The sequence below is a fragment of the Dysidea avara genome, chromosome 4, assembly GCF_963678975.1.
Source record: "Dysidea avara chromosome 4, odDysAvar1.4, whole genome shotgun sequence".
NCBI classification, from domain to species: domain Eukaryota; kingdom Metazoa; phylum Porifera; class Demospongiae; order Dictyoceratida; family Dysideidae; genus Dysidea; species Dysidea avara.
The window spans coordinates 13,797,299-13,816,729 of record NC_089275.1 but is presented as its reverse complement, the minus strand read 5'-3'; the positions used below and the strand labels follow the sequence as shown (position 1 = coordinate 13,816,729).

The 19,431-nt window shown below is 35.8% G+C and overlaps 2 protein-coding genes across 2 annotated transcripts; one reads left to right on the top strand and one right to left on the bottom strand.

Moving 5' to 3' along the window:
- Positions 1-8,373: 8,373 nt before the first annotated feature.
- Positions 8,374-10,324, bottom strand: LOC136253571 (uncharacterized). Its single transcript, XM_066046237.1, has 6 exons — positions 10,190-10,324; positions 9,776-10,136; positions 9,358-9,726; positions 9,150-9,309; positions 9,001-9,095; positions 8,374-8,700 (listed from the first exon to the last, which is right to left on the bottom strand). Exons 2-6 carry the CDS (start codon positions 10,070-10,072, stop codon positions 8,374-8,376), a joined length of 1,248 nt encoding a protein of 415 aa, XP_065902309.1. The 5' UTR covers positions 10,073-10,136; positions 10,190-10,324.
- Positions 10,325-10,936: 612 nt separating this feature from the next.
- LOC136253460 (uncharacterized) lies at positions 10,937-14,256 on the top strand. The gene is made up of 3 exons (XM_066046144.1): positions 10,937-11,351; positions 11,409-11,740; positions 12,349-14,256. Exons 1-3 carry the CDS (start codon positions 11,000-11,002, stop codon positions 13,045-13,047), a joined length of 1,383 nt encoding a protein of 460 aa, XP_065902216.1. The 5' UTR covers positions 10,937-10,999; the 3' UTR covers positions 13,048-14,256.
- The last annotated feature ends 5,175 nt before the right edge of the window (positions 14,257-19,431 follow it).

Sequence of the window (19,431 nt, the reverse complement as noted above, 5' to 3'; positions counted from 1 at the left end):
TCTATGGCTGTAGTACTAAGCAGGGCTGGAGCCCATGGTGACACGGTGATCACTTTTCAGCTACTCAGTTGAATTCAGTTGTAAAAGGATCGAGATACTCTAATAGAGGATGGTGTTTGAACAGGCCTGATGATGGTAGCTCAAAGAGATTTCTCCTCACAACCTGTGATCAGACCTCAACTTGACTGGCCATTGATTGACGGAGAACTGTTTTCAATCATTTCCTCACTACGGGAGGCTCTGAATAATGACACTATATCCACCGATACCATAAGATCCCCGTTTGAGTAGGTTGTTCGCATTGCTGTCTCCTGCTCATACAGAATTTTTAATTCTAGAGCCTCCCCGAACTGGGATAGATGGTTTGCCTAAACTGAATTTTTCTGCATGCTATAACTTTTATTTTTGCATTGTAATTTAATAGTGCGAGTCTTTCCAGGGCTCCTGTACTATCCATCCAGTCCTTGGTACCCCTGAGTCTAGACCCCTGTACTTAAGTTGTATTTTGTCTTTACAAAACAAGACGTCTCTTCCTCTCTGTCATCATAATATACTTAAAGCATTCAGTACAGATTATAGTCACTGTTCTCATTACACTGCTTGGTCTAAATCATTTACATTTATGTTAATTGCCTTTGCATTACTTTTCAAAAGTTCCAATGGGTAAACTGCATGGTATTGTATTGAGCTAATTGATCATGCGTATCATGCATTAGCAGTTACAATCAATAATGTAGCCTCTCAAAGCATATATTTTTCAAAATTTTCCTTGAGGGAGCATGCCCCCAGACTCCCTAGCTTGACATGCTTAGCACATGCAGTTGAGCATCACATGAAAGAGATAATCTCTGACTTGAACATCACATCAAATCAATAAAAAGTATAGTGTGCAAGACTACGACCTCCATTGCAGTCCATGGATAACCTGACCACTCAAATACCTCCAAAGTAAGTTGTGTTGAATGCAATTAAAGTAGTCTAATAATTGAGCATGGGAGCTATACTGTAGCATTAACTAAGCTGGAGCATTACTTATGGCATGTAGAAAAATGCTCAGAGTCTTTTTCCATCCATCCAGATAGTCAACCTACAAATGCTGTACCATCCATACTTGAAAGTATTTGTAAATCAGTTGAGTCAGAAGCAGACCCTCTCGATTAGGTTAATGTATAAACTTTGCCTGGGTAAAAAATTTTCCTGGCTACACCACTGGTATCCATGGTCAAATTAGCTATTTAGAACAATGACTACATTAGTGGGAAAAGCACACTAGCATGCAAAGTGTGCTGGGGTCTGAGGGCATGCCACCCATGAAATTTTGAAAATTAGGCCTTCTAAAGGTGAATCTGAGAGTGTTTTTAGCAGCTTTTCAGTGGAAAATAATGGAATTTCAGTTTAATCGAAACACTTTTCCATTAAATCAAGACTAATTGCAATATGCATTGAGTAGCTATCATGCATGCATGATAATCTTTTCATTTGTAGCTACCAAGCATTTAGATATAGCTAGCTATATACCAAAATGCATCAGCTTCTCTTCAACAGCCTCAATTGTCTATTTTACTGAGAAAAATGATGTTGTTGGATCCCACTGGAAGGTTGGAGTATAGATTATTTCACACATAATGAAGCTGAAAGATTGTGGAAAATGCTTACCCCAGCCTCAACATCAACAGATTCAAGGAAGACTCTCTTTATGTAAAACTAGACTATCATCTTCTAAATACCATCTGGGATTCATCAACATTGGGTGACTATGACTATAAACTACACAAGTTTGACTGTGATGATTTTGCAGTCTGCATGAAGGATACTGTTTCTAAATACTTCCATGATCAAACAAAGCCAGACAATAGGGGAAGCCTTTGTGGGATAATGTGTGGAAGGAACATGTATAGCTAAACAGAGGCAGAAACATGTATAGCTAATTAGTAGTGGTGTTGAACATCACAATTATTAGTATGCATGCTCCTTAGCCTAGTGACACTTTGTTAGCCTTAACACCAATAAAGTGTACTGAAAAGCAGAATGCAGTGAAGGGTACTAGTAGCTATTAGCTAGTCCACTGGAAATCCTTAGCAAAGTGCAACTATAATATTATTTGCATGTATGGAGTTTCTGAATTTGTTGTTGTGATAGTCAACTTATTTCTAGATCTGCTGGGTTATGAAGACTGATCTATAGAACTAGCTACAAATACCAGCACCACAACCCACAGTATGGGGTCATATCAGAAGGTAACTGGTACAGATTTTACATTCATAGACAAAACTTCCTTATAAATTTGTAAAATACCAAAAGACTACAGTTTGCTAAATGGCTGAGTTGGTAACTACATACATGTTATACTGAAGCTGATAACTCTAACCAATTAAACCAAATAACACTTTTTGAATAATGTAATAAATTCATTTTGAAATATAAAAACCACACTAATCACATCTTATACCCATAGTGGAAAACACTGCTAATCATCTGAATAAAACAAAACCCACAATTAAAACCTTTGTAACTAAAGATGCAGCCCACAATCGAAACCTTTTTTGAAGAACTCTTGAGGAAAAGGAAGCTATACACTCCTGGAACAGAGTTGAACAATAGGTATAGTTACATAGACATTATTTATGTTGGCAGTGATGCATAGTTCCTGAAATAAGTCTGCTATTCCTGAAATAAGTCTGCTTTTCCTGAAATAAGTCTGCTTTTGATACACAGAAGATTTAGGGTTTTATTGGCCAAGTACTAACTTAGAAAGGAAAGGGGGGGGGGGGGGCTACAGCCCCCTTAACCCCTCCCCCCTTAAATCTGCCCTTGATCATTTAAACTAAAGTTTATGGTGAGTAAAATGATGATGATGATTTTTTAAAGAAGCATGGATATATCCAGTTTACCAGATAATGCATTTTCAGTGCTTGTTTTCTTTTGAAAGACAGCTCTACATTTAAGGGAAACAAGAATTTATTACTGACTGTGACTGACTAGCTATCACATGACAGGAAATTTTGATGAAAGGATAAGTTGATGAATCTTGACTTTATCAGCTTTGACATATTAAATGTTGACAAAAATTAAGAAATCATATCTAAAAAAATATTATATACTTTTAAAGATATTAATGGACATTATTTTTATGAACTACAAGCTAACAAATTTACTATTTCATCAAAATTCTTGTTGTACCGTTACTGAAACCTATACTACTCAACAATGGATAAATTATTACATGCTTGATTTTTCGCAGCTAGATGTTAGTCAGCCCAACACATTTATTTTAGCAAACCGTAAGACGCAATTTTGCATCAAGGATTTCAATTTGTCTTATTTTTAGCACATAATTATGAAGTTGTATAAACAATGACTTCTGTGGTTTTGTTATCAGTGGTAGGTACACTGATAGCAAACTCATCAATAATTTTTGTACAATGCCCATTTGTTACAGTTGAAGTGAGTGTATTATGTAGACAAGCTGTTGCATATTGTCCTCCATATGTAAGGCTGTTAATGAGCAGAAAAAAGCTGAATGTAATAGTAATTTGAAACAGCCATACACTTTGCTTGCTGGTATCTGGGGTGTGCATTTTGTCATACACTTTGTAGCCTAATATAATTATTTGTATGTCGCTACCAGGCCACCCATTGGTGGAATTCATTATCAAATGTTCTTAAGGAAACAACTCTCAAACTTTTAAATTACTCCAAGTTACACTTTGTACATTTTAACTAATATTTCATGTGCTTTTACTGTGTTTGTGTTATTGTTGTTTTTGTATGTTATAGTTAAAGCACTGCCACACATGTGTACAGATAATACAGCATGAGAGGGTATCGAGAGGCTAATACAGTGGTAATGAGGTGAAGTCGAATATGTATTTGCCTTGAGACACCCCCGAGTGCTGTATTTTGCTTACACACAAGTATAGGCAGTGTTTTAAGAATTATATTGTACTTCCTGGTTGTCTTGTTTGGAGCAATTGGCTTGAGTACCCAAATCACTTCTGGTGACACTGTCAGTAAGCTGTCATACAATCTATTTGCAGCCATAGAATGAACTGGTAGGATTATAGTTTGGCTAGTTTTAGCATTTTACAGAGTCACACATGTGATCCTTTATGCTGTCTGTGTGGGGTTGTTACTTTTGACTTTTGGCAATCAGGCTATCAGTGAGTGTTCATGTAATACGTTTCTAGTTGTTGAACAAGCTGGTAGAACCAGTTTGGCTAGTTTTAGTGATTTACAATGTCACACGTGTAATCAATCATGCTGTCTGAATGGGATTGTTTTTGTAACATTCCTTACACAAATTTTCTGCATAACTACATGTATACTGTGTTTGCCTAAATGTATTGTACTTGCTCGATTGTTCACTGTATTAACTGCATAACCTGTACTGTATAGCTCATACAGTACAATTGTGCAGTTAATTGATACTGTATTGAAAATACAGTAGTGGTGGCACTTTGATCCTCCCACACATAATATAATATGTGACCAGATTTTATGTTCCAAATTGCACATCAGGCAAAATCAAACTAACACCACCAGTGGATAGATACACTATAATCATACTACCAGATTTGTCCCTCGCTACTATTCAAACTACTCGAGGGTGGTTTTAACAGACATCTTTTCTGGGTGGTGTAGAGAACTCAAATGGTGGTTTCAGACCTTGTGAAGGGCCTGGCTTAGCAAGAATCAGTGGTTTACTGGTGGATGGCCTGATAATGTTGGCCAAATGATTTTCTGTTGATTTTGCTGCATATCAGCCAATAAGATGCCAGCACAGCCCTGTAATCTCATGTATAGACTTCAATCATGGTCTGCCTCCATTTTGAAATCTATCTTTTACCCACCCTACCATCCCTTACCCTCCTCCCCTTTGTAATAGTCATGATACTGCTTCATTCGTCCATGCAACAGCTTGAATCTTCTATCTAATTTGGTGGGAAATTCTACAAGCAGTGTTACAAGTACTGATTCAGAAAGTATTTTGAAAGGTAACAGATTGATGCACATCTTCTGTAAATTTCATACACATGCTTGCCATCCTCGGCGATCTTTGCTGACTTGAATTCTTTACAACCGTTTATCTCAAAACTTCTATTATGCGATTTGGAATGTTTTTTTTTCTGAAATTCAGTCACATGTGGTGTACTATTGTGTTGCAATTGTAACTGTACTGGTTTTGTGTTTTTGTAGCCCAACATGGAGGAATGATTGTTGTGAATTTAAATAATACAGTATGATAGTACTGCAAAGTAGAGACCACAAAGTTGTAGAAGTGGTCCATGACAAACATCACTCAATACCAGCCTCACTTTTCCCTGATGATGATGAAATAGTACTGGTTAGGTGAAACTAAGTCCAGAAAAGCCTTCAGATCGACCAGAAATAATTTCAACAAGTTGCTACAATTTTTTATTATAATTATGAAACAATTTTTTTTACTGACTGACTGACTCACTGACTACCTGAATGACTGACTGACCAATGCCTTCACATTTTTCATGGATTTACTGTACCAGTGTCCTCCTTTGTGTTCCATTCATCTTGCAGGCTGACAGCGAAAGGTTTTGATTTGGCTGTAGCACATGATGGCTTCCCTTTGTTACAGAAATCATCCATATTTTTATAGTGGCTACTTTGATCACAGAGGTGTTTCCAAACATTTATTATTCTTAATGCTGTGTAGAGTTGGGCAATATACCGGTATTGTTAGTAATCTGTGATATTTAAGTCATACCAGTTTTGATACCGCCTGTTTTTTTTTTATACCGCCATATCGTCTGGGCACTCTGGCCTCTTTGTGGGCTCCATATTTAGAAGGGGGCAATTGGAAACAGTGGAAATGGAAACCGGAAACAGAAAGTGGAAATGGAAAACGGAAATGGTCAAAATCATCAAATAAAAGTACCCTAGAGTAAAACCTCTGTTTAGTGTCCACGCCTTAAAGACCACTGTATTATAAAGACCACCTCTGTACAAAGACCACATTATAATTAGTTCTCAAAGATGGCTAAGGTCACCTTTTATAAATATCACCTCTTTACAAAGACCATCTCTTCACATTGCAATAATAGCTAGGTTCCAAACATTCTATGTCAGACCACTTTATCACAACAGCTAAAAAGACTAGGATCTTCGTTGATTCAGTAGGTTGTAGTGTACTAGCTACATTGGGGTTACTTGCGTAGAATATTTTTGTATGACACATTCTGGTACCATAGTATTTATTATCTATGCTGGTACAAACTAAGCAATGATGGTATATGACTTGAGTGAAGTGTGGGCAAAGAGATGACATTAATATGAGTCATGAAATACATGTTTGAAGCTATACTACCATGTAATGAGGTGGTCTTTATCAAAGGTGACCACATAGTGGTCCTTAACCACCTTTGAGATCTAATTACAGTGTGGTCTTTGTACAGAGGTGGTCTTTATAAGAAGGAGGTCTTTAATTAAGAGGTGGCCACTAAACAAGGGTTTTACTCTAGGATACATTTATATGGCAATTTTACCATTTATTTTTTCCATTTCCACATTCCGTTTCCGGTTTCCATTTCCATTGTTTCCGATTGCCCTTTAGAAGGTAACCAGACATGTGACAATGTTTGTAGGTAGGTGCTGATATATATAGTCAGCTAACCAAACTATGTAATCATGTTTGTTTGTGATAATTTGTACCTGAGGTTTGCTGAGCTACCATGGGTATTTGGTGCTTTTGTTGAGGTAATTGGCAGTTACTTTAATACCAATGGCTTTTACATTAATACCGTGATATTTAGTAATACTGTGATATTTAGTAATACTGTGATACTTTTTATGGAAGGTATACCATTTGCTATTTTTCAATACCTCCCAGCACTAATGCTGTGTAATGGATTGAACATAGGTGACAACAAAGCATTATGGATGCATCCATTTTCAGGTGATAATTGGTAGCTGGGGCATGTGGTAAAATTTCTTTTGATGCAGAATGCATGGATTCATCAGTCATAGTCATAGTAATTTCATTTTACAGAAAATTTAACAAACAAAAGTTTAACAAAAACTAGAAATTCTCAACTAGAGTAGGGACCATGGTACATAGATAAAAAGCACAGAAACAAGTTGGAGTAGTGCATGATATTAAATCACAGTAAGAAGTGTTATATTCCTACTGTGCTCAAGATACCATAATGGAAATGCACAGTAGGGATATAACACTTTTTATTGTTTTACTGTAATTTAATATCGTGGACTACTCCAGCTTATTTCAGTACTATTTATCGATGTGCTATGGTCCCTACTTTAGTTGAAAATTCCAATTTTTTCTGTACTTGTAATAAATCATAATTATGCCCTACTTATCTTTGATGGCACAGTTCAGTAGTGATTAATAATAAGTTACAAAAGTTAACTGACATGTATGAAAATTTTACAAGCTAGCAGGTATCATTACAAAGTGCTGAAACAAGGGGATATGTAAACTTAATCCCTATATTAGACATTGCTAGTGTATATAGAGACTAAAATCAGGATTAAAATTACACATCACACTGAAAAAACAAAAGGGTAAAAATGACCCACCAGTGATGGGTTGTTTTGCTGCAATTCAAACAACCCAAGTTTTTGGTTGTAATAACCATTGATACATACAGTCAATTTCACATTGATCATATCAGTTGTTTTAACTTTAATGAAGTGGTCAGATCAACCCATTATAAATCATATCAAAATAACCTGAATTAAACACAGTTGAAACTACGACTTCATACTGGTCAATTCAACTTGGGAAAGGTCACTTTGATTGGTTCTTTATGGATTAAATTCACTGTAACATCTAGGTTGAATAGACCAGACTATAGTGGAAATTACCCACTAACCCTGGGTAATTTTACCTACAATTCAAACTACCATTTTTTGGGTAGCAACAACCATTGAAAAAGTTTGGTCATTTTGCCTTTTATGGAACCAGTTGTTTTAACTTTAATCGAATGGTCAACTTGACCTATTAATGACAGTGGTCAGAAGTACTACACATTGGTCAGTTTTCCTTCAAAGGAGTGATTTGACCAAACTGACTTGGGTCATTATATGGAATAATAACCTGAATAACTGCAGGTCATTTTACCCGCTATCAGGTAATTATGAACAGTTGACAACCAGTTTGAATTACTGTCAAAAGTTATTTTTACTTACATGTTTAATTTTACATGCACTACATTGTATTGATTTTACAGGTTCAACAGCTGCTTCAACCAGAGATTACAATCAATCACTTAATAATAATATTGTGTAACTTTACATGTAAACGATCACAAGCTGTTACTATATACATTAAACCAAAATAATTACATTATCATTATTACATTGTAAAGAAAAGATTGTCAGTTAATTTGTCTTACTCAACAGCAGCGTACGTTTTATGTCTGAAGTGACACTCAAATATGTTGCAGATTTCGCCGCACGATCTGGCTGTTGCAATATGAAATATTGAAAAAAGAAATATATCCACTTTGCTCCATCAGGGTATTTTAGATGAAGGCAGTAGTATAATGAAAACACAAATAAAGCAGTTTCAATTGTAGTGATTTTAGAAACCTCCTTCTGTTCACATACTATTGAATACTTGGTTGAAGAGTCGCTTATTACAGCAGCAAACCAAGGCTGACTTCGTGGTGGAGCTTTTCTGCATATACTTGTAGAACTCTGTGTTGCCTATATATTAAAAGAGAACAGAGAATTTAAACATGCAACAAACAGTAATATTATTTGAACTAAGAGACTATAGTAGCTGTAACCTAGTGTGTGGGCTTGCACACTAAATGACTTAGTTATAACGTGTGACAAAAAAATGCAAATGTGAGTATATCTTGTTCAAACACTTCACACTTCCACTGGTAAGAGATTTGTTGATAGGCAATGAAAAGATAAATTGGGTGTTTTATCCTAAGAGTTGACTGAGGTGTCGATTGGCTGATTGCTCATGCAACATATTCACTTAAGTTATTGACTTACACTATGCTCCTCATACAAGTAACACAAAGGGTCATCTCCTTTTCCCAGCACAGCAGCTAGTACATTCAATGCTGCCACTTGTATTGATACATCATCTATAGTTCAAAAAGATATGAATTAACCCTATTGTCATGAACCAGTTAACTAACCTTCATCATCATAAACCATGTTTTTCATTAAAGTAGAAAGAACCTTTTTCCTGCTATTCTTCGCATATTGTAAAATAGCTGGAACATATTCTGTCCATGTGGAAATAAAAGATGATTTAATGTCTGCAATATTCATAATAAGCCCCATTTCTTGTACCACCTAGGGAAATATTTCAATGAGCAAGCTAGAGTAAAACATTTTACTAACCATGGATGGTCGTTTCAAAGCTGGGTACTTCTCATATATCTCAGAAACACAGGTGATATCATTGAGAATAAAATCTCTGCGAGTTGGATAGGTCAGCTTCATCAGTTCACTGAGCAAGGTATCCCGCGGCCTTTCCTTTTCCATTTCGGTTTTCATACTCTGTACATGGTCATCGATGCTGCCATCATTGTGGTGATCAGCACTGCACAGCATGGTAGTTGCTGTTGTAGTTACTGGGTAGCGGCTTAATAATACTACTTGTTTTTTTGGCCTTTTTGCAACTGGGGATTCTTCTACTTCCACTCCCTTTCTACGATCGCGTTTGATCACATTTCTTATTCTCTCAACAAGCCTGTCACTCCAAGATTGCTGAAAGTATCAAATTAAATCAAAATCACATTACAGCAATAAAACTTACATATCCATTTCCTAATTCATCTTTCGTTGATGGGAACTTCAAAATGAGTTTTTTTGCAACCTCATCACATTGTTGTCTACTTGGTTTTTGTGACACAGAAAACAATGAATTTGCCAAAACTCGTACAATTTCATTCCTAGTGCTATCTGTAATGCACTTGTTTTTGATGGACTTCATTACTTCAGGCCTCCAATTATCTGGAATCACTAAAGATACAACAGTAGCAGTTACTGGACCCCCCAGTGCGTGTAGAAGAAGAAGAGGTGCTCCTTGACACATTGGTCCCAACTTGCACATCAGTGTGACCGCTGTGATCACTTCCACCAGAGGTAGTTGCAGCTTCCAATATAGGCGTTGATAACTGCAATGCATTAAATAATACGTATATGCTAAATCTGTAGGATATAAGCATACCTTCGATGATGGTAAGTACCGAACAATCCTTTTAGCAAGGCCAATTGGTGGTATCATCACTTTCACCTCTTCTTCAGTTAAGGAAAGAAATTCCCTTCCATCTATGTAGTTATCTATTAAACCATTCTGTAATTAAACGATCTAGTTATCAGCAAAGCTTATCCATCTTTAAAGATGTTGCAGTAGTTTTGAGGAATCCTCAGTTTATCTCGTAAGAAAATCGCAACATCCTCTTTTGTCATCACCTCAGTAACTTCTTCAACCTAGACAGAATCAAAATCAAACACATGCATATCACAAACTATATATATATATATATATATATATGTATCTATGCCACCACTGAATGTTCGAACTATCGCCACGTGCGGCCGCTAAGACGAGGCTTCAGCCTAGCTAGCTCACCTGAGTTTCATCATCATCTTCATCCGCACTGTATTCCAATGGTCCATGGTAGTCACGGTAATCTAACTCTTGGCTTGGAAGTAGCTCTTGACCAGCCATATCGACAAAGAACTGAGCGGAAAGAAGCAATCGAAAACTTCTGCTGACTAAGAGTGAAATAACACTTTCTACACCGTGCATCGCACAAAAATTAAGTGTCATACGTCGCGCATGCGCAAATGTGGTCTGAAGATGAGCAAAGACGACTGTATATAGTAGCTATTCGTGAAATCCACTCGTCTCCAGAGACATACGTTGGTTTCGAAGTTTATCTTCACCCAATTTGAAGCAAGTTGTAGAATACTGTATGCATGCAATATTGGACTGTGCAAACCAAGTTAAATCGATAGCTAGCTACTCAGAACGATGGCGCTATGCAGAAACGGCACCAATTTCAAATGTCCATTGTGCTCATTTAATCATTTTACAGTGAAAGATATCCTTTCACATATCCGTGCATATCATTCTAATGAGCCAAACTTCTGTGTGACGTGCGGATTGGATGGCTGTTCAACTACCTCGAGAACATTTTCTGGATTATATTCCCATATTTATCGCCATCACCGTGAATATATTGATAAACGAGGAAGCTGTAACGCTGATAATGATGACATCGTGGAATCGACTTCAAATCAAGGAAAGACACAAGCACAAGATGTTGCGGCAGATTCCACTTCAAGATCTTTTGATGAACCTCTCACTAACATTAATGACCAAGGTATGTATAACAATTAATTTGATAACTACACCATTTTAAATTTTCCATTGCAATTAGGAGTGGAACTGACAGCTGACATAGAGTTTTTAACGGGACATGACCGAGAAGCTATCAAACGTTCAAGTGCACTTCTGCTGTTAAAGTTAAAAGAACATCACCGACTATCACAAGCTGCAATTGACGATGTAGTAGAGGGATTTAGAGGGCTATTTACCTCCACAATGGAATATGTAAAGGCTGCCCTAAGGAGTAAACTTGCTGATATAGGATTTAACCCATGTGATATTAATGCTATGGATGAGGTTTTCAATGATATTGAGGAGCCATTCAGTGGTTTAGCAACTGAGTACCAGCAAAATGCATATTATTTGAATCAGTTTCATTTAGTGGTATGTTTGACAACATGCATGCTTATATAGATGTTAATAAATAAATCCCCTTGTTTCCACATGCCAGATGGCATGTAACTAATGTGTAGCATCGATATAGTGCTGTTAAAATTTCAATAATAAAATGTTATGAAGTCAATACAGTTAGTATATGCAAACTGCTCCTATAACATGGTGTACCCCAAGAGTTCCTAATTTTTACAGAGTTTAAGTAAAATGCATCCAGGGAAAGCATTGTGGCTACTGCCTTAAACATTAAAGCTTGACCTTTACCCACAAATATCAAAGCTTTCATGATCAACTGTTCTGTCTTTATCACCACAAAGGTATTAATTTGATCAAAGATGAACCCAGCATAGCCTGTTTATACACACTATATCCTGGCAGTTGTCATCCTTGTATGTAAACATTATCAACTCATGACTAGAAGTGCAAGGTCTCTGAAATTACTAACAAATTATGGTTGGAATGTTGAGCTCTGTTGCCTAAGTATCTGGATTTGATGTAAGATTAAGTTCTTCATTTTCCAGTGTACGCATTAATGGGCTCCACTGCATGTATGATATTCATAAGAGCTGCCATTATAATTTCATATGATTATATTGTAGAAACCAGAAGAGATTTTAGTTGGTGATCCACATTATGTTCCCCAATTTTCTGGATCTAAGAGACGGCTGGTTGAAAAGCAAGACTCCTATCAATATGTTCCATTGTTAGCATCACTTAAAGCTATGCTACATGATTTATCAGTTCGAGAACAAGTACAGCAATTGCCTGAACGGCTTAATGGTGACAAAATTAAAGATTTTTGTGATGGTACTAGATTTAAAACCCACCCATTGTTTTCTCAAGATCCTTGTGCTCTACAGATAGTTGCACACTTTGATGAGCTAGAAGTGTGCAACCCACTGGGGTCACATGTTAAATCAAACAAAGTGGGTGTAGTGTCATATACACTTGGCAATATACATCCAAAATATCGGTCAAAATTGAAGCTAACACAACTAGCAATTGTTGCTACTATTCCTGTTATTGAGGCACATGGGATTCATACTATAATGAAGCCTTTTATACATGATCTTAATATTCTAGCAACAGAAGGAATTGTGATGCCCATTGATGGAGTGAATCAAGTCTTTAAAGGAGCTCTGTTGGTTTTTTTAGCAGACAATTTAGCGAGTAATGATCTTGGTGGGTTTAAAAAGTCATTTTCATTTTCATATCGCTGTTGTCATACTTGCTTAGTAACACAAACATCTTTATCTTTCAATTTCTATTCTGAAGCATATAAAAAAGAGATGAATTAATCCATAAGAGACAGTTAAAACGTCTACAAAATGATATCGGTGGCCATTTTTCTAAAACTTATGGAGTCAATAAAAGATCTTCTTTAATGGATGTGAAGCAATATTCCATGTTTGGATATGGACTGCCTCATGACTTAATGCATGATTTAATTATTGGAGGGATTGGCACCACATGAGATTAAGCTCATGCTATTGTATTACACATCTAATCATATGTTTACACTGCAAAAGTTCAATGAAAGATTAATCAACTTTAATTTTGGATACTCAGAAAAGGACAAGCCACTTCCTATCCTTAGTACTACGCTTAAGACTGAGAAAAAAATCCGTGCATCTGCATCACAAATGTTACTACTTGTACGGATAATGCCATTTCTAGTTGCTGATAAAACACCAGAAGATGAGGAGCACTGGAATTGCTTCAGGCTTTTGAGAAAAATTTTTGACATTGTTCTATCCCCTGTTATCACTGAAAATTTTTGTTCGTCATTGAAATTATTGATCAGAGATCACCACTTAAAATTTGTGCAGTTGTACAGTGCATCATCTTACATTCCCAAGATGCACTTTTTAATTCATTATCCAGAGCAAATGTTAAGTCTTGGTCCAATGCTAAATACATGGACTATGCGATATGAAGCAAAACTTCGTTTTTACAAACAAGCTTCTCAACTTTCAAATTTTAAAAACATAGCCCTCAGCTTGGCTAATCGACACCAAAATTGGATGTGCTATGAAATGGCTTCAGGGAATTTGATTGTGAACCAGTTAGAGTGTGGTCCACTTGAGAGCAACGGGCTTGTTCAAGATGAAAATGAGAATTTAAAGGAACAGTTACAACATATAATTCCTCAAATTAAACCAGAAGTAACAATTTGTCGACCAAAGTGGATTAAAATGGAAGGTATTCTTTATAAACCAAACAATGCCTATTTGATAATTGACACAGATGGACTAGATCCAGTATTTGGAGAAATAATGGACATTTTGGTGGTCAGCAACAACATTGTTATCTTTCAGGTTAATAAGTGCCAGACATTGTACTTCTGCACTCATCATCATGCATATGCAGTGAAAGCAACATTTGAGCAACTTTTGTATTGTAATTTATTATGCTGTAATGTTTACCATGCACACACACTTAGTGATGGAGTGAGTTACATATCTTTGAAGTATGCATTGTGAAATCACATTAATAATTGAATTTGTTTACACCATTAACTATTAGTTAAAACAGGGTTGATTTAGCTGACATCTTGTAACTCCAACTCTTTAGTGGTATTTACTATTTGCCACTTTATAATTATAAATATGTAATTGGTTATACAATTGGGTAAAAAGCATTTAGCTGGTGTCTTTCACTTTAACCCTTTATTGGCATTTACAGCATGATGGTAGTAAAACTGACCACATCAACTTATTATTCAACTTTTTTACATAATGGCAAATTCCGCCACACATGCAAGGTAGTTTTAACTGTAAAAGTTTAATGACTGCCTTTCTGCATTTTAACCTATGCAAGATTCAAGCAAATAACAGTTGCAGTTTATTTTACCCATTCACAATGGTTTTAATCAAAGATCACCATTTGAAATTCATAACATGTATGGTGCATCATCATATTATGTCCCCAAATGTACATTATCCTGAACATGTTTCAAGTCTTGGTTCAACGCTAAATATACAACTTCATGTCTTATTGCACATGCATGTATACATGCATGTGCAATAAGACATGAAGTTTCTTTAGAAACTAAGCAATTAAGTATTTAAACTGTTGAATTCACTTGTGCATTCTAAGTGCTGCACACTTAGAATGGCTAATAGGCACCAATAATGAATGTGTAAAGATGATATTGCTCTGATTTCTGACCAGCTTGAGTGTGGCCCATTTAGCAGACATGGCAGCACTAGACTAGTTCAAGATGAAAGTGGGAAATATTGCAGCTTGTTATTTCCAAAATTAATTCTGAAGCCAGGGTATCTGTCAACCAATTACACTTATTTGGTTTTAGAGACAGATAGGACTGCATCCAGAGTTTGGACAAATTAATAATAGACATTTTAGTTCCTGCAATTACTTTGTTGCTGTTCAGATATTAAAGTACTGGACTTTTGTGCTTTTCTGAACATTATTTGCAGACCAAATTACTTGTGAACAACTATCGTTGATTGAATTATTGTGTTATGATGTAAACCATGCACACACATGTATGGATGGACTGTGTTATTATATTAATCATTACTTTGCACCTATTAATTAACCCTTCACTTGTATTATATGCTTGCACAGCTTTAAACTTTGTGCAAATTTGATTGAAAATTATATGCTGAGACAAAATTACCATACAGTGGTTGATTTAGCAGCTACACAATTGTCAAAATGACTTTTGTTATGTCACTTTAACTTTGCAGTAGTATAATATGACCTTTAATAGTCAAACTAACCACTCTGAGTTGATTCAACAGGTGATGCTGTTGGTATATTCAACCATCTAAGGTTGATTTAACTAAACTAGTTATTTCTACCCCTGTTAGTTATATTAACCACTTTACGGTCTTTTTAACCTCTATTGTGCCTGGGTAAAGTGACCCAGTGAGGTCAATTCTACCTATTTGTTTTTTCAGTGCAGGTGATGATCTCCCTTGCTTCAGTAATCTTTGTTGTATGTCTCCTACTAGGCTATAAAATTCAATATCATCCTTACACTAGCAGCTATAATTGGTTTTTGTTGGTATCAGTTCTAGTGGATTTCCATACTACTACTTTAATGATATGTACACAGAAAATATTATATGTGTAGTGCTTGTTGTCATGTGAGCTTTTTGATGTTTGTGTTGTCATGATGTTATTATTACAGAAGTCAGAATGTGATCAACTACTAACAGCAGCTGGAGCCGGTGATGTTGTTACTGTGGAGAGATTAATACACACCAGATACATTGATGTGAACACTACTGACTGGGTTAGTACATTTTATGATGTAGTGTCAGTGTGTGACTGATAGTAGTAGTGAGGGTTGTACATGTAGTGAATGTGTGATGTTTACCAGTAGTAGGTGATGGAACAATGATGGTTTTAGATATTTTAACATAATTGGGAAATAAATTTGTAAATTCATGTGATGAAACAAGTTGCAATGAACTTTTATGTGTATTATAGAATTAGAGGTGTTAAAGTCTAAGTGCTGTAAATTTAATCACCATAATAATGTGAAAATAGTTTAGTTAACAGTTCACTACAGTTTATTAAGTTTATATACTACACTATAGTCAGTTCATGTCTCTAAATAACTTTTGTTACATACGCCAGCTGTCAAACCAATATGGAGTGATGGTAATGCCAGAACTGTTTGTCAATACAGTGTATTATATGAATAAGAACAAGTAATGAAGCTTTAAACATATCTCATACATTTAGTGTGGATGTGTAAACATAATAACACATGTTACAAAAATATTGATAGCGAACACATGTACATGTTCGCACTCTTTGATATTATTGGTTTTGGTAGGTGTCAGGCTTAAATAATTGTTCAAGGTGATAGGAAAATTAAGCAACTAAATATTGACAGACTTAATATTCTGTATACAGTTATACATAATGATGTTTGCACTTCTGATAAATTTACATTGCTGGTTTATAAACTATTACCATATTTAATTTGTTAATGAAACATCTTCAACAGTAGCCAGACTTGAGTAGTGCCACAATTCATATTGAAAAAGTACATGAAAAAATTTGGAATTTTCAAGAAGAGTAGGGACCATAACACATCGATAAAAAGTACTGAAACAGGTTGGAGTAGTCCATGCAGTAAAACAATAAGAAGTGTTATATCCCTACTGTGTTCAAGATACCATAACGGAAATTCACAGTAGGGATAGCTACAACACTTCTTATTGTTTTACTGTGATTTAATATCATGGACTACTCCAACTTGTTTCAGTACTTTTTATCCATGTGCTATGGTCCCTACTCTAGTTGAAAATTCCAATTTCTTTCATGTACTTGTTTGTTAACTTTTTTTGTAAATAATTTTATTATAACTGGTGAACCTACTCATACTGCATCTGAAATGGCACAGCGCACCCCAGCTATATGAATTATTGTCTGAAAAGTGAAGTATCAATTACACTTCATTGTCAGCTATGTTCAACCCGTTACACGGCATTTTGAATCTAGACCTGTTCTGAGAGCACCTCTACAATCCACGCATACCAAAGAAATGCCCCAATTTTATTAATTATCATCTGAAAAGTGAAGTGTCCATTACGCTTCACTGTCGGCCATGTTCAACCCATTACGCAGCAATACGAATCAAGAACTGTTTGAAAAGCACATCTGCAATCAAAATAGCCACTATGAAAAATACGGACAATTTACGTTTCGAAGGGAAGCCATCACATGCTATCGCCAAATCGATACCATTCCCTGTCAGCAAAGATGAATGGGACACAAAGGAGGACACTGGTAAGTCCATGAAGAATGTATTGTACGTACTGCGGTATGCCAAAAGGCATCTTTGGGGCCAAAGTAACATCGAGCAGTGAAAAAATCAAGCCTGTAGCCTTAGTCATTATCAAGTTACGCTTGTCTGAAGGCATCAGTCAATCAGTTACTTACTCAGTCAGTCAGTAGAAAATTCCATCGAATAAAACTTTTTTAAAATTCCGTAGCAACTTGTTAAAAGTGTTTTGGGTCGATCTGAAGGCTTGTTTGGGATTAATTTTACATCACCAATACTGCCTCATCGTTATCAGAGAAAATTTAGGCTGCATGGTTTGGGGATGATGTTATTTTGTGGGCCATGCCTACTCCTTTGTGATCCCTACTATACAGTTACTATCGTACTGTATGATTACTGTATGAGCTAAAACATTGTTTTTGAGTAGTGCATGGTTGAATGTGAATAGTTACCACACTAAATGACACAATGTTTAACCACATCTAAATAGTATGTCTAAAAGATCATAATATTATTCAGCCACAGAGAATTAAGAAACATTTCTACAGATTATGTTGAAGTTGTTTTGTTGTTCACACATAACATATACTTGGTTATTTGGATGATCCAAATATGGTGTGTTATAATTGATGAAGATCATGTTATTTGTATATTATTACAGGAGGGAAGGACTGCTTTACATCGTGCTGCTTTTTGGGGCAGGGTTCTAGCAATAGAAACACTGATCAGATTAGGAGCAGATGTGAATGCACATGATAAGGTTAGTTAGTATGTGTGTGATGAAATAAGTTGAAGTGTTAGTGTTACTAGTAAGAAACACAATTCAATGTAGTAAGACACAACTATCCTACCAGTGTGTTGGTGTGTAGTGTAGTAGAGGTCTGGTGTGGTGTGAAGGATCATGTGATCCATGCACTAGTTACACTATAGTCTGTTCATGTTCACCTAGTCCCTTATTTCCCCCTAAATATAACTCTTGTTACATGGGCCAGCTGTTAACTCATTTAGGATTGATGTAAAGCCATTTAAATGTCAGAAATGTTTGTCAGTAAAGTGCTTTGATACATATGAACAAGAACAAGTGAGTGATCTGACTATATAAATATCTCATACATTTAGGACAATTTAGGCTTGTGCACAAGAGTGAAAATACGCCTTTGTCCAATACAAAACTATTGATAGTGAACACAATCAACACATGTACATGTTCACCTCTTTGATGTTACTAGTTTTAGTGGGTGCCAGGTGTGTTGGAGTAGTACTGTTTATTGTATTGGCAAAATGATTGATAACTGTTTGATGTATATATATATATAGTAGGTAAAGACACACAGGACACAAATACTGTATAGCTTACATAAGTAATATTTTGTACATTTTGAAGATACAAAGATGGTGTCTTGTTATTGATGAAATGATATCATTTGACTTGTAGCTTCATTGATTGTAGGCATGAGGTTCAATACCTTGGGTATGAGAGTGTTGAGATGTGTACTGGTAATGAACCTCATCATGTTTTGAATACATAATTAATACTCATGCAAGGTGTTTTCATGCTCTTTTATCTGTTCATTTTAAAATGCTACATATGATGAGAATGAAAAGTGTGCATTGTGAACTAATAAGAACATCACCATATAATTCCATGTTGTTAGTTTAACAAAGCTTATGATAATATGCCAAAACCAGACAAAATCTGATCAAATTGCACAGGCTAGCACTATTTATAATAATACAATAAATATCACTAACCTGTTTATAATTTAAGCGATTATCACTAAGTCAGGTTTTCCAGCATTTGAGCAAGTGCGCATGGGCATACAAGCACGAGGTCACTGTTTCAAGGCGTACAAAAGTAGCAACACGCGACTCCAACCTATATAATCCCTCTCCTTACTGTTTCTCTTTATTAGCA

What these genes read in the sequence shown, in the direction of transcription:
- LOC136253571 (XM_066046237.1), bottom strand. Translation starts at nt 10,072, where the DNA reads ATGTGCAAGTTGGGACCAATGTGTCAAGGAGCACCTCTTCTTCTTCTA. An exon ending in ATGAATTAGGAAATGGATAT is followed by an intron (nt 9,727 to 9,775) that starts GTAAGTTTTATT and finishes TGATACTTTCAG; the next exon opens with CAATCTTGGAGTGACAGGCT. An exon ending in ACTTGTATGAGGAGCATAGT is followed by an intron (nt 8,701 to 9,000) that starts GTAAGTCAATAA and finishes TTTAATATATAG; the next exon opens with GCAACACAGAGTTCTACAAG.
- LOC136253460 (XM_066046144.1), top strand. Translation starts at nt 11,000, where the DNA reads ATGGCGCTATGCAGAAACGGCACCAATTTCAAATGTCCATTGTGCTCA. An exon ending in CACTAACATTAATGACCAAG is followed by an intron (nt 11,352 to 11,408) that starts GTATGTATAACA and finishes CATTGCAATTAG; the next exon opens with GAGTGGAACTGACAGCTGAC. An exon ending in TGAATCAGTTTCATTTAGTG is followed by an intron (nt 11,741 to 12,348) that starts GTATGTTTGACA and finishes ATTATATTGTAG; the next exon opens with AAACCAGAAGAGATTTTAGT.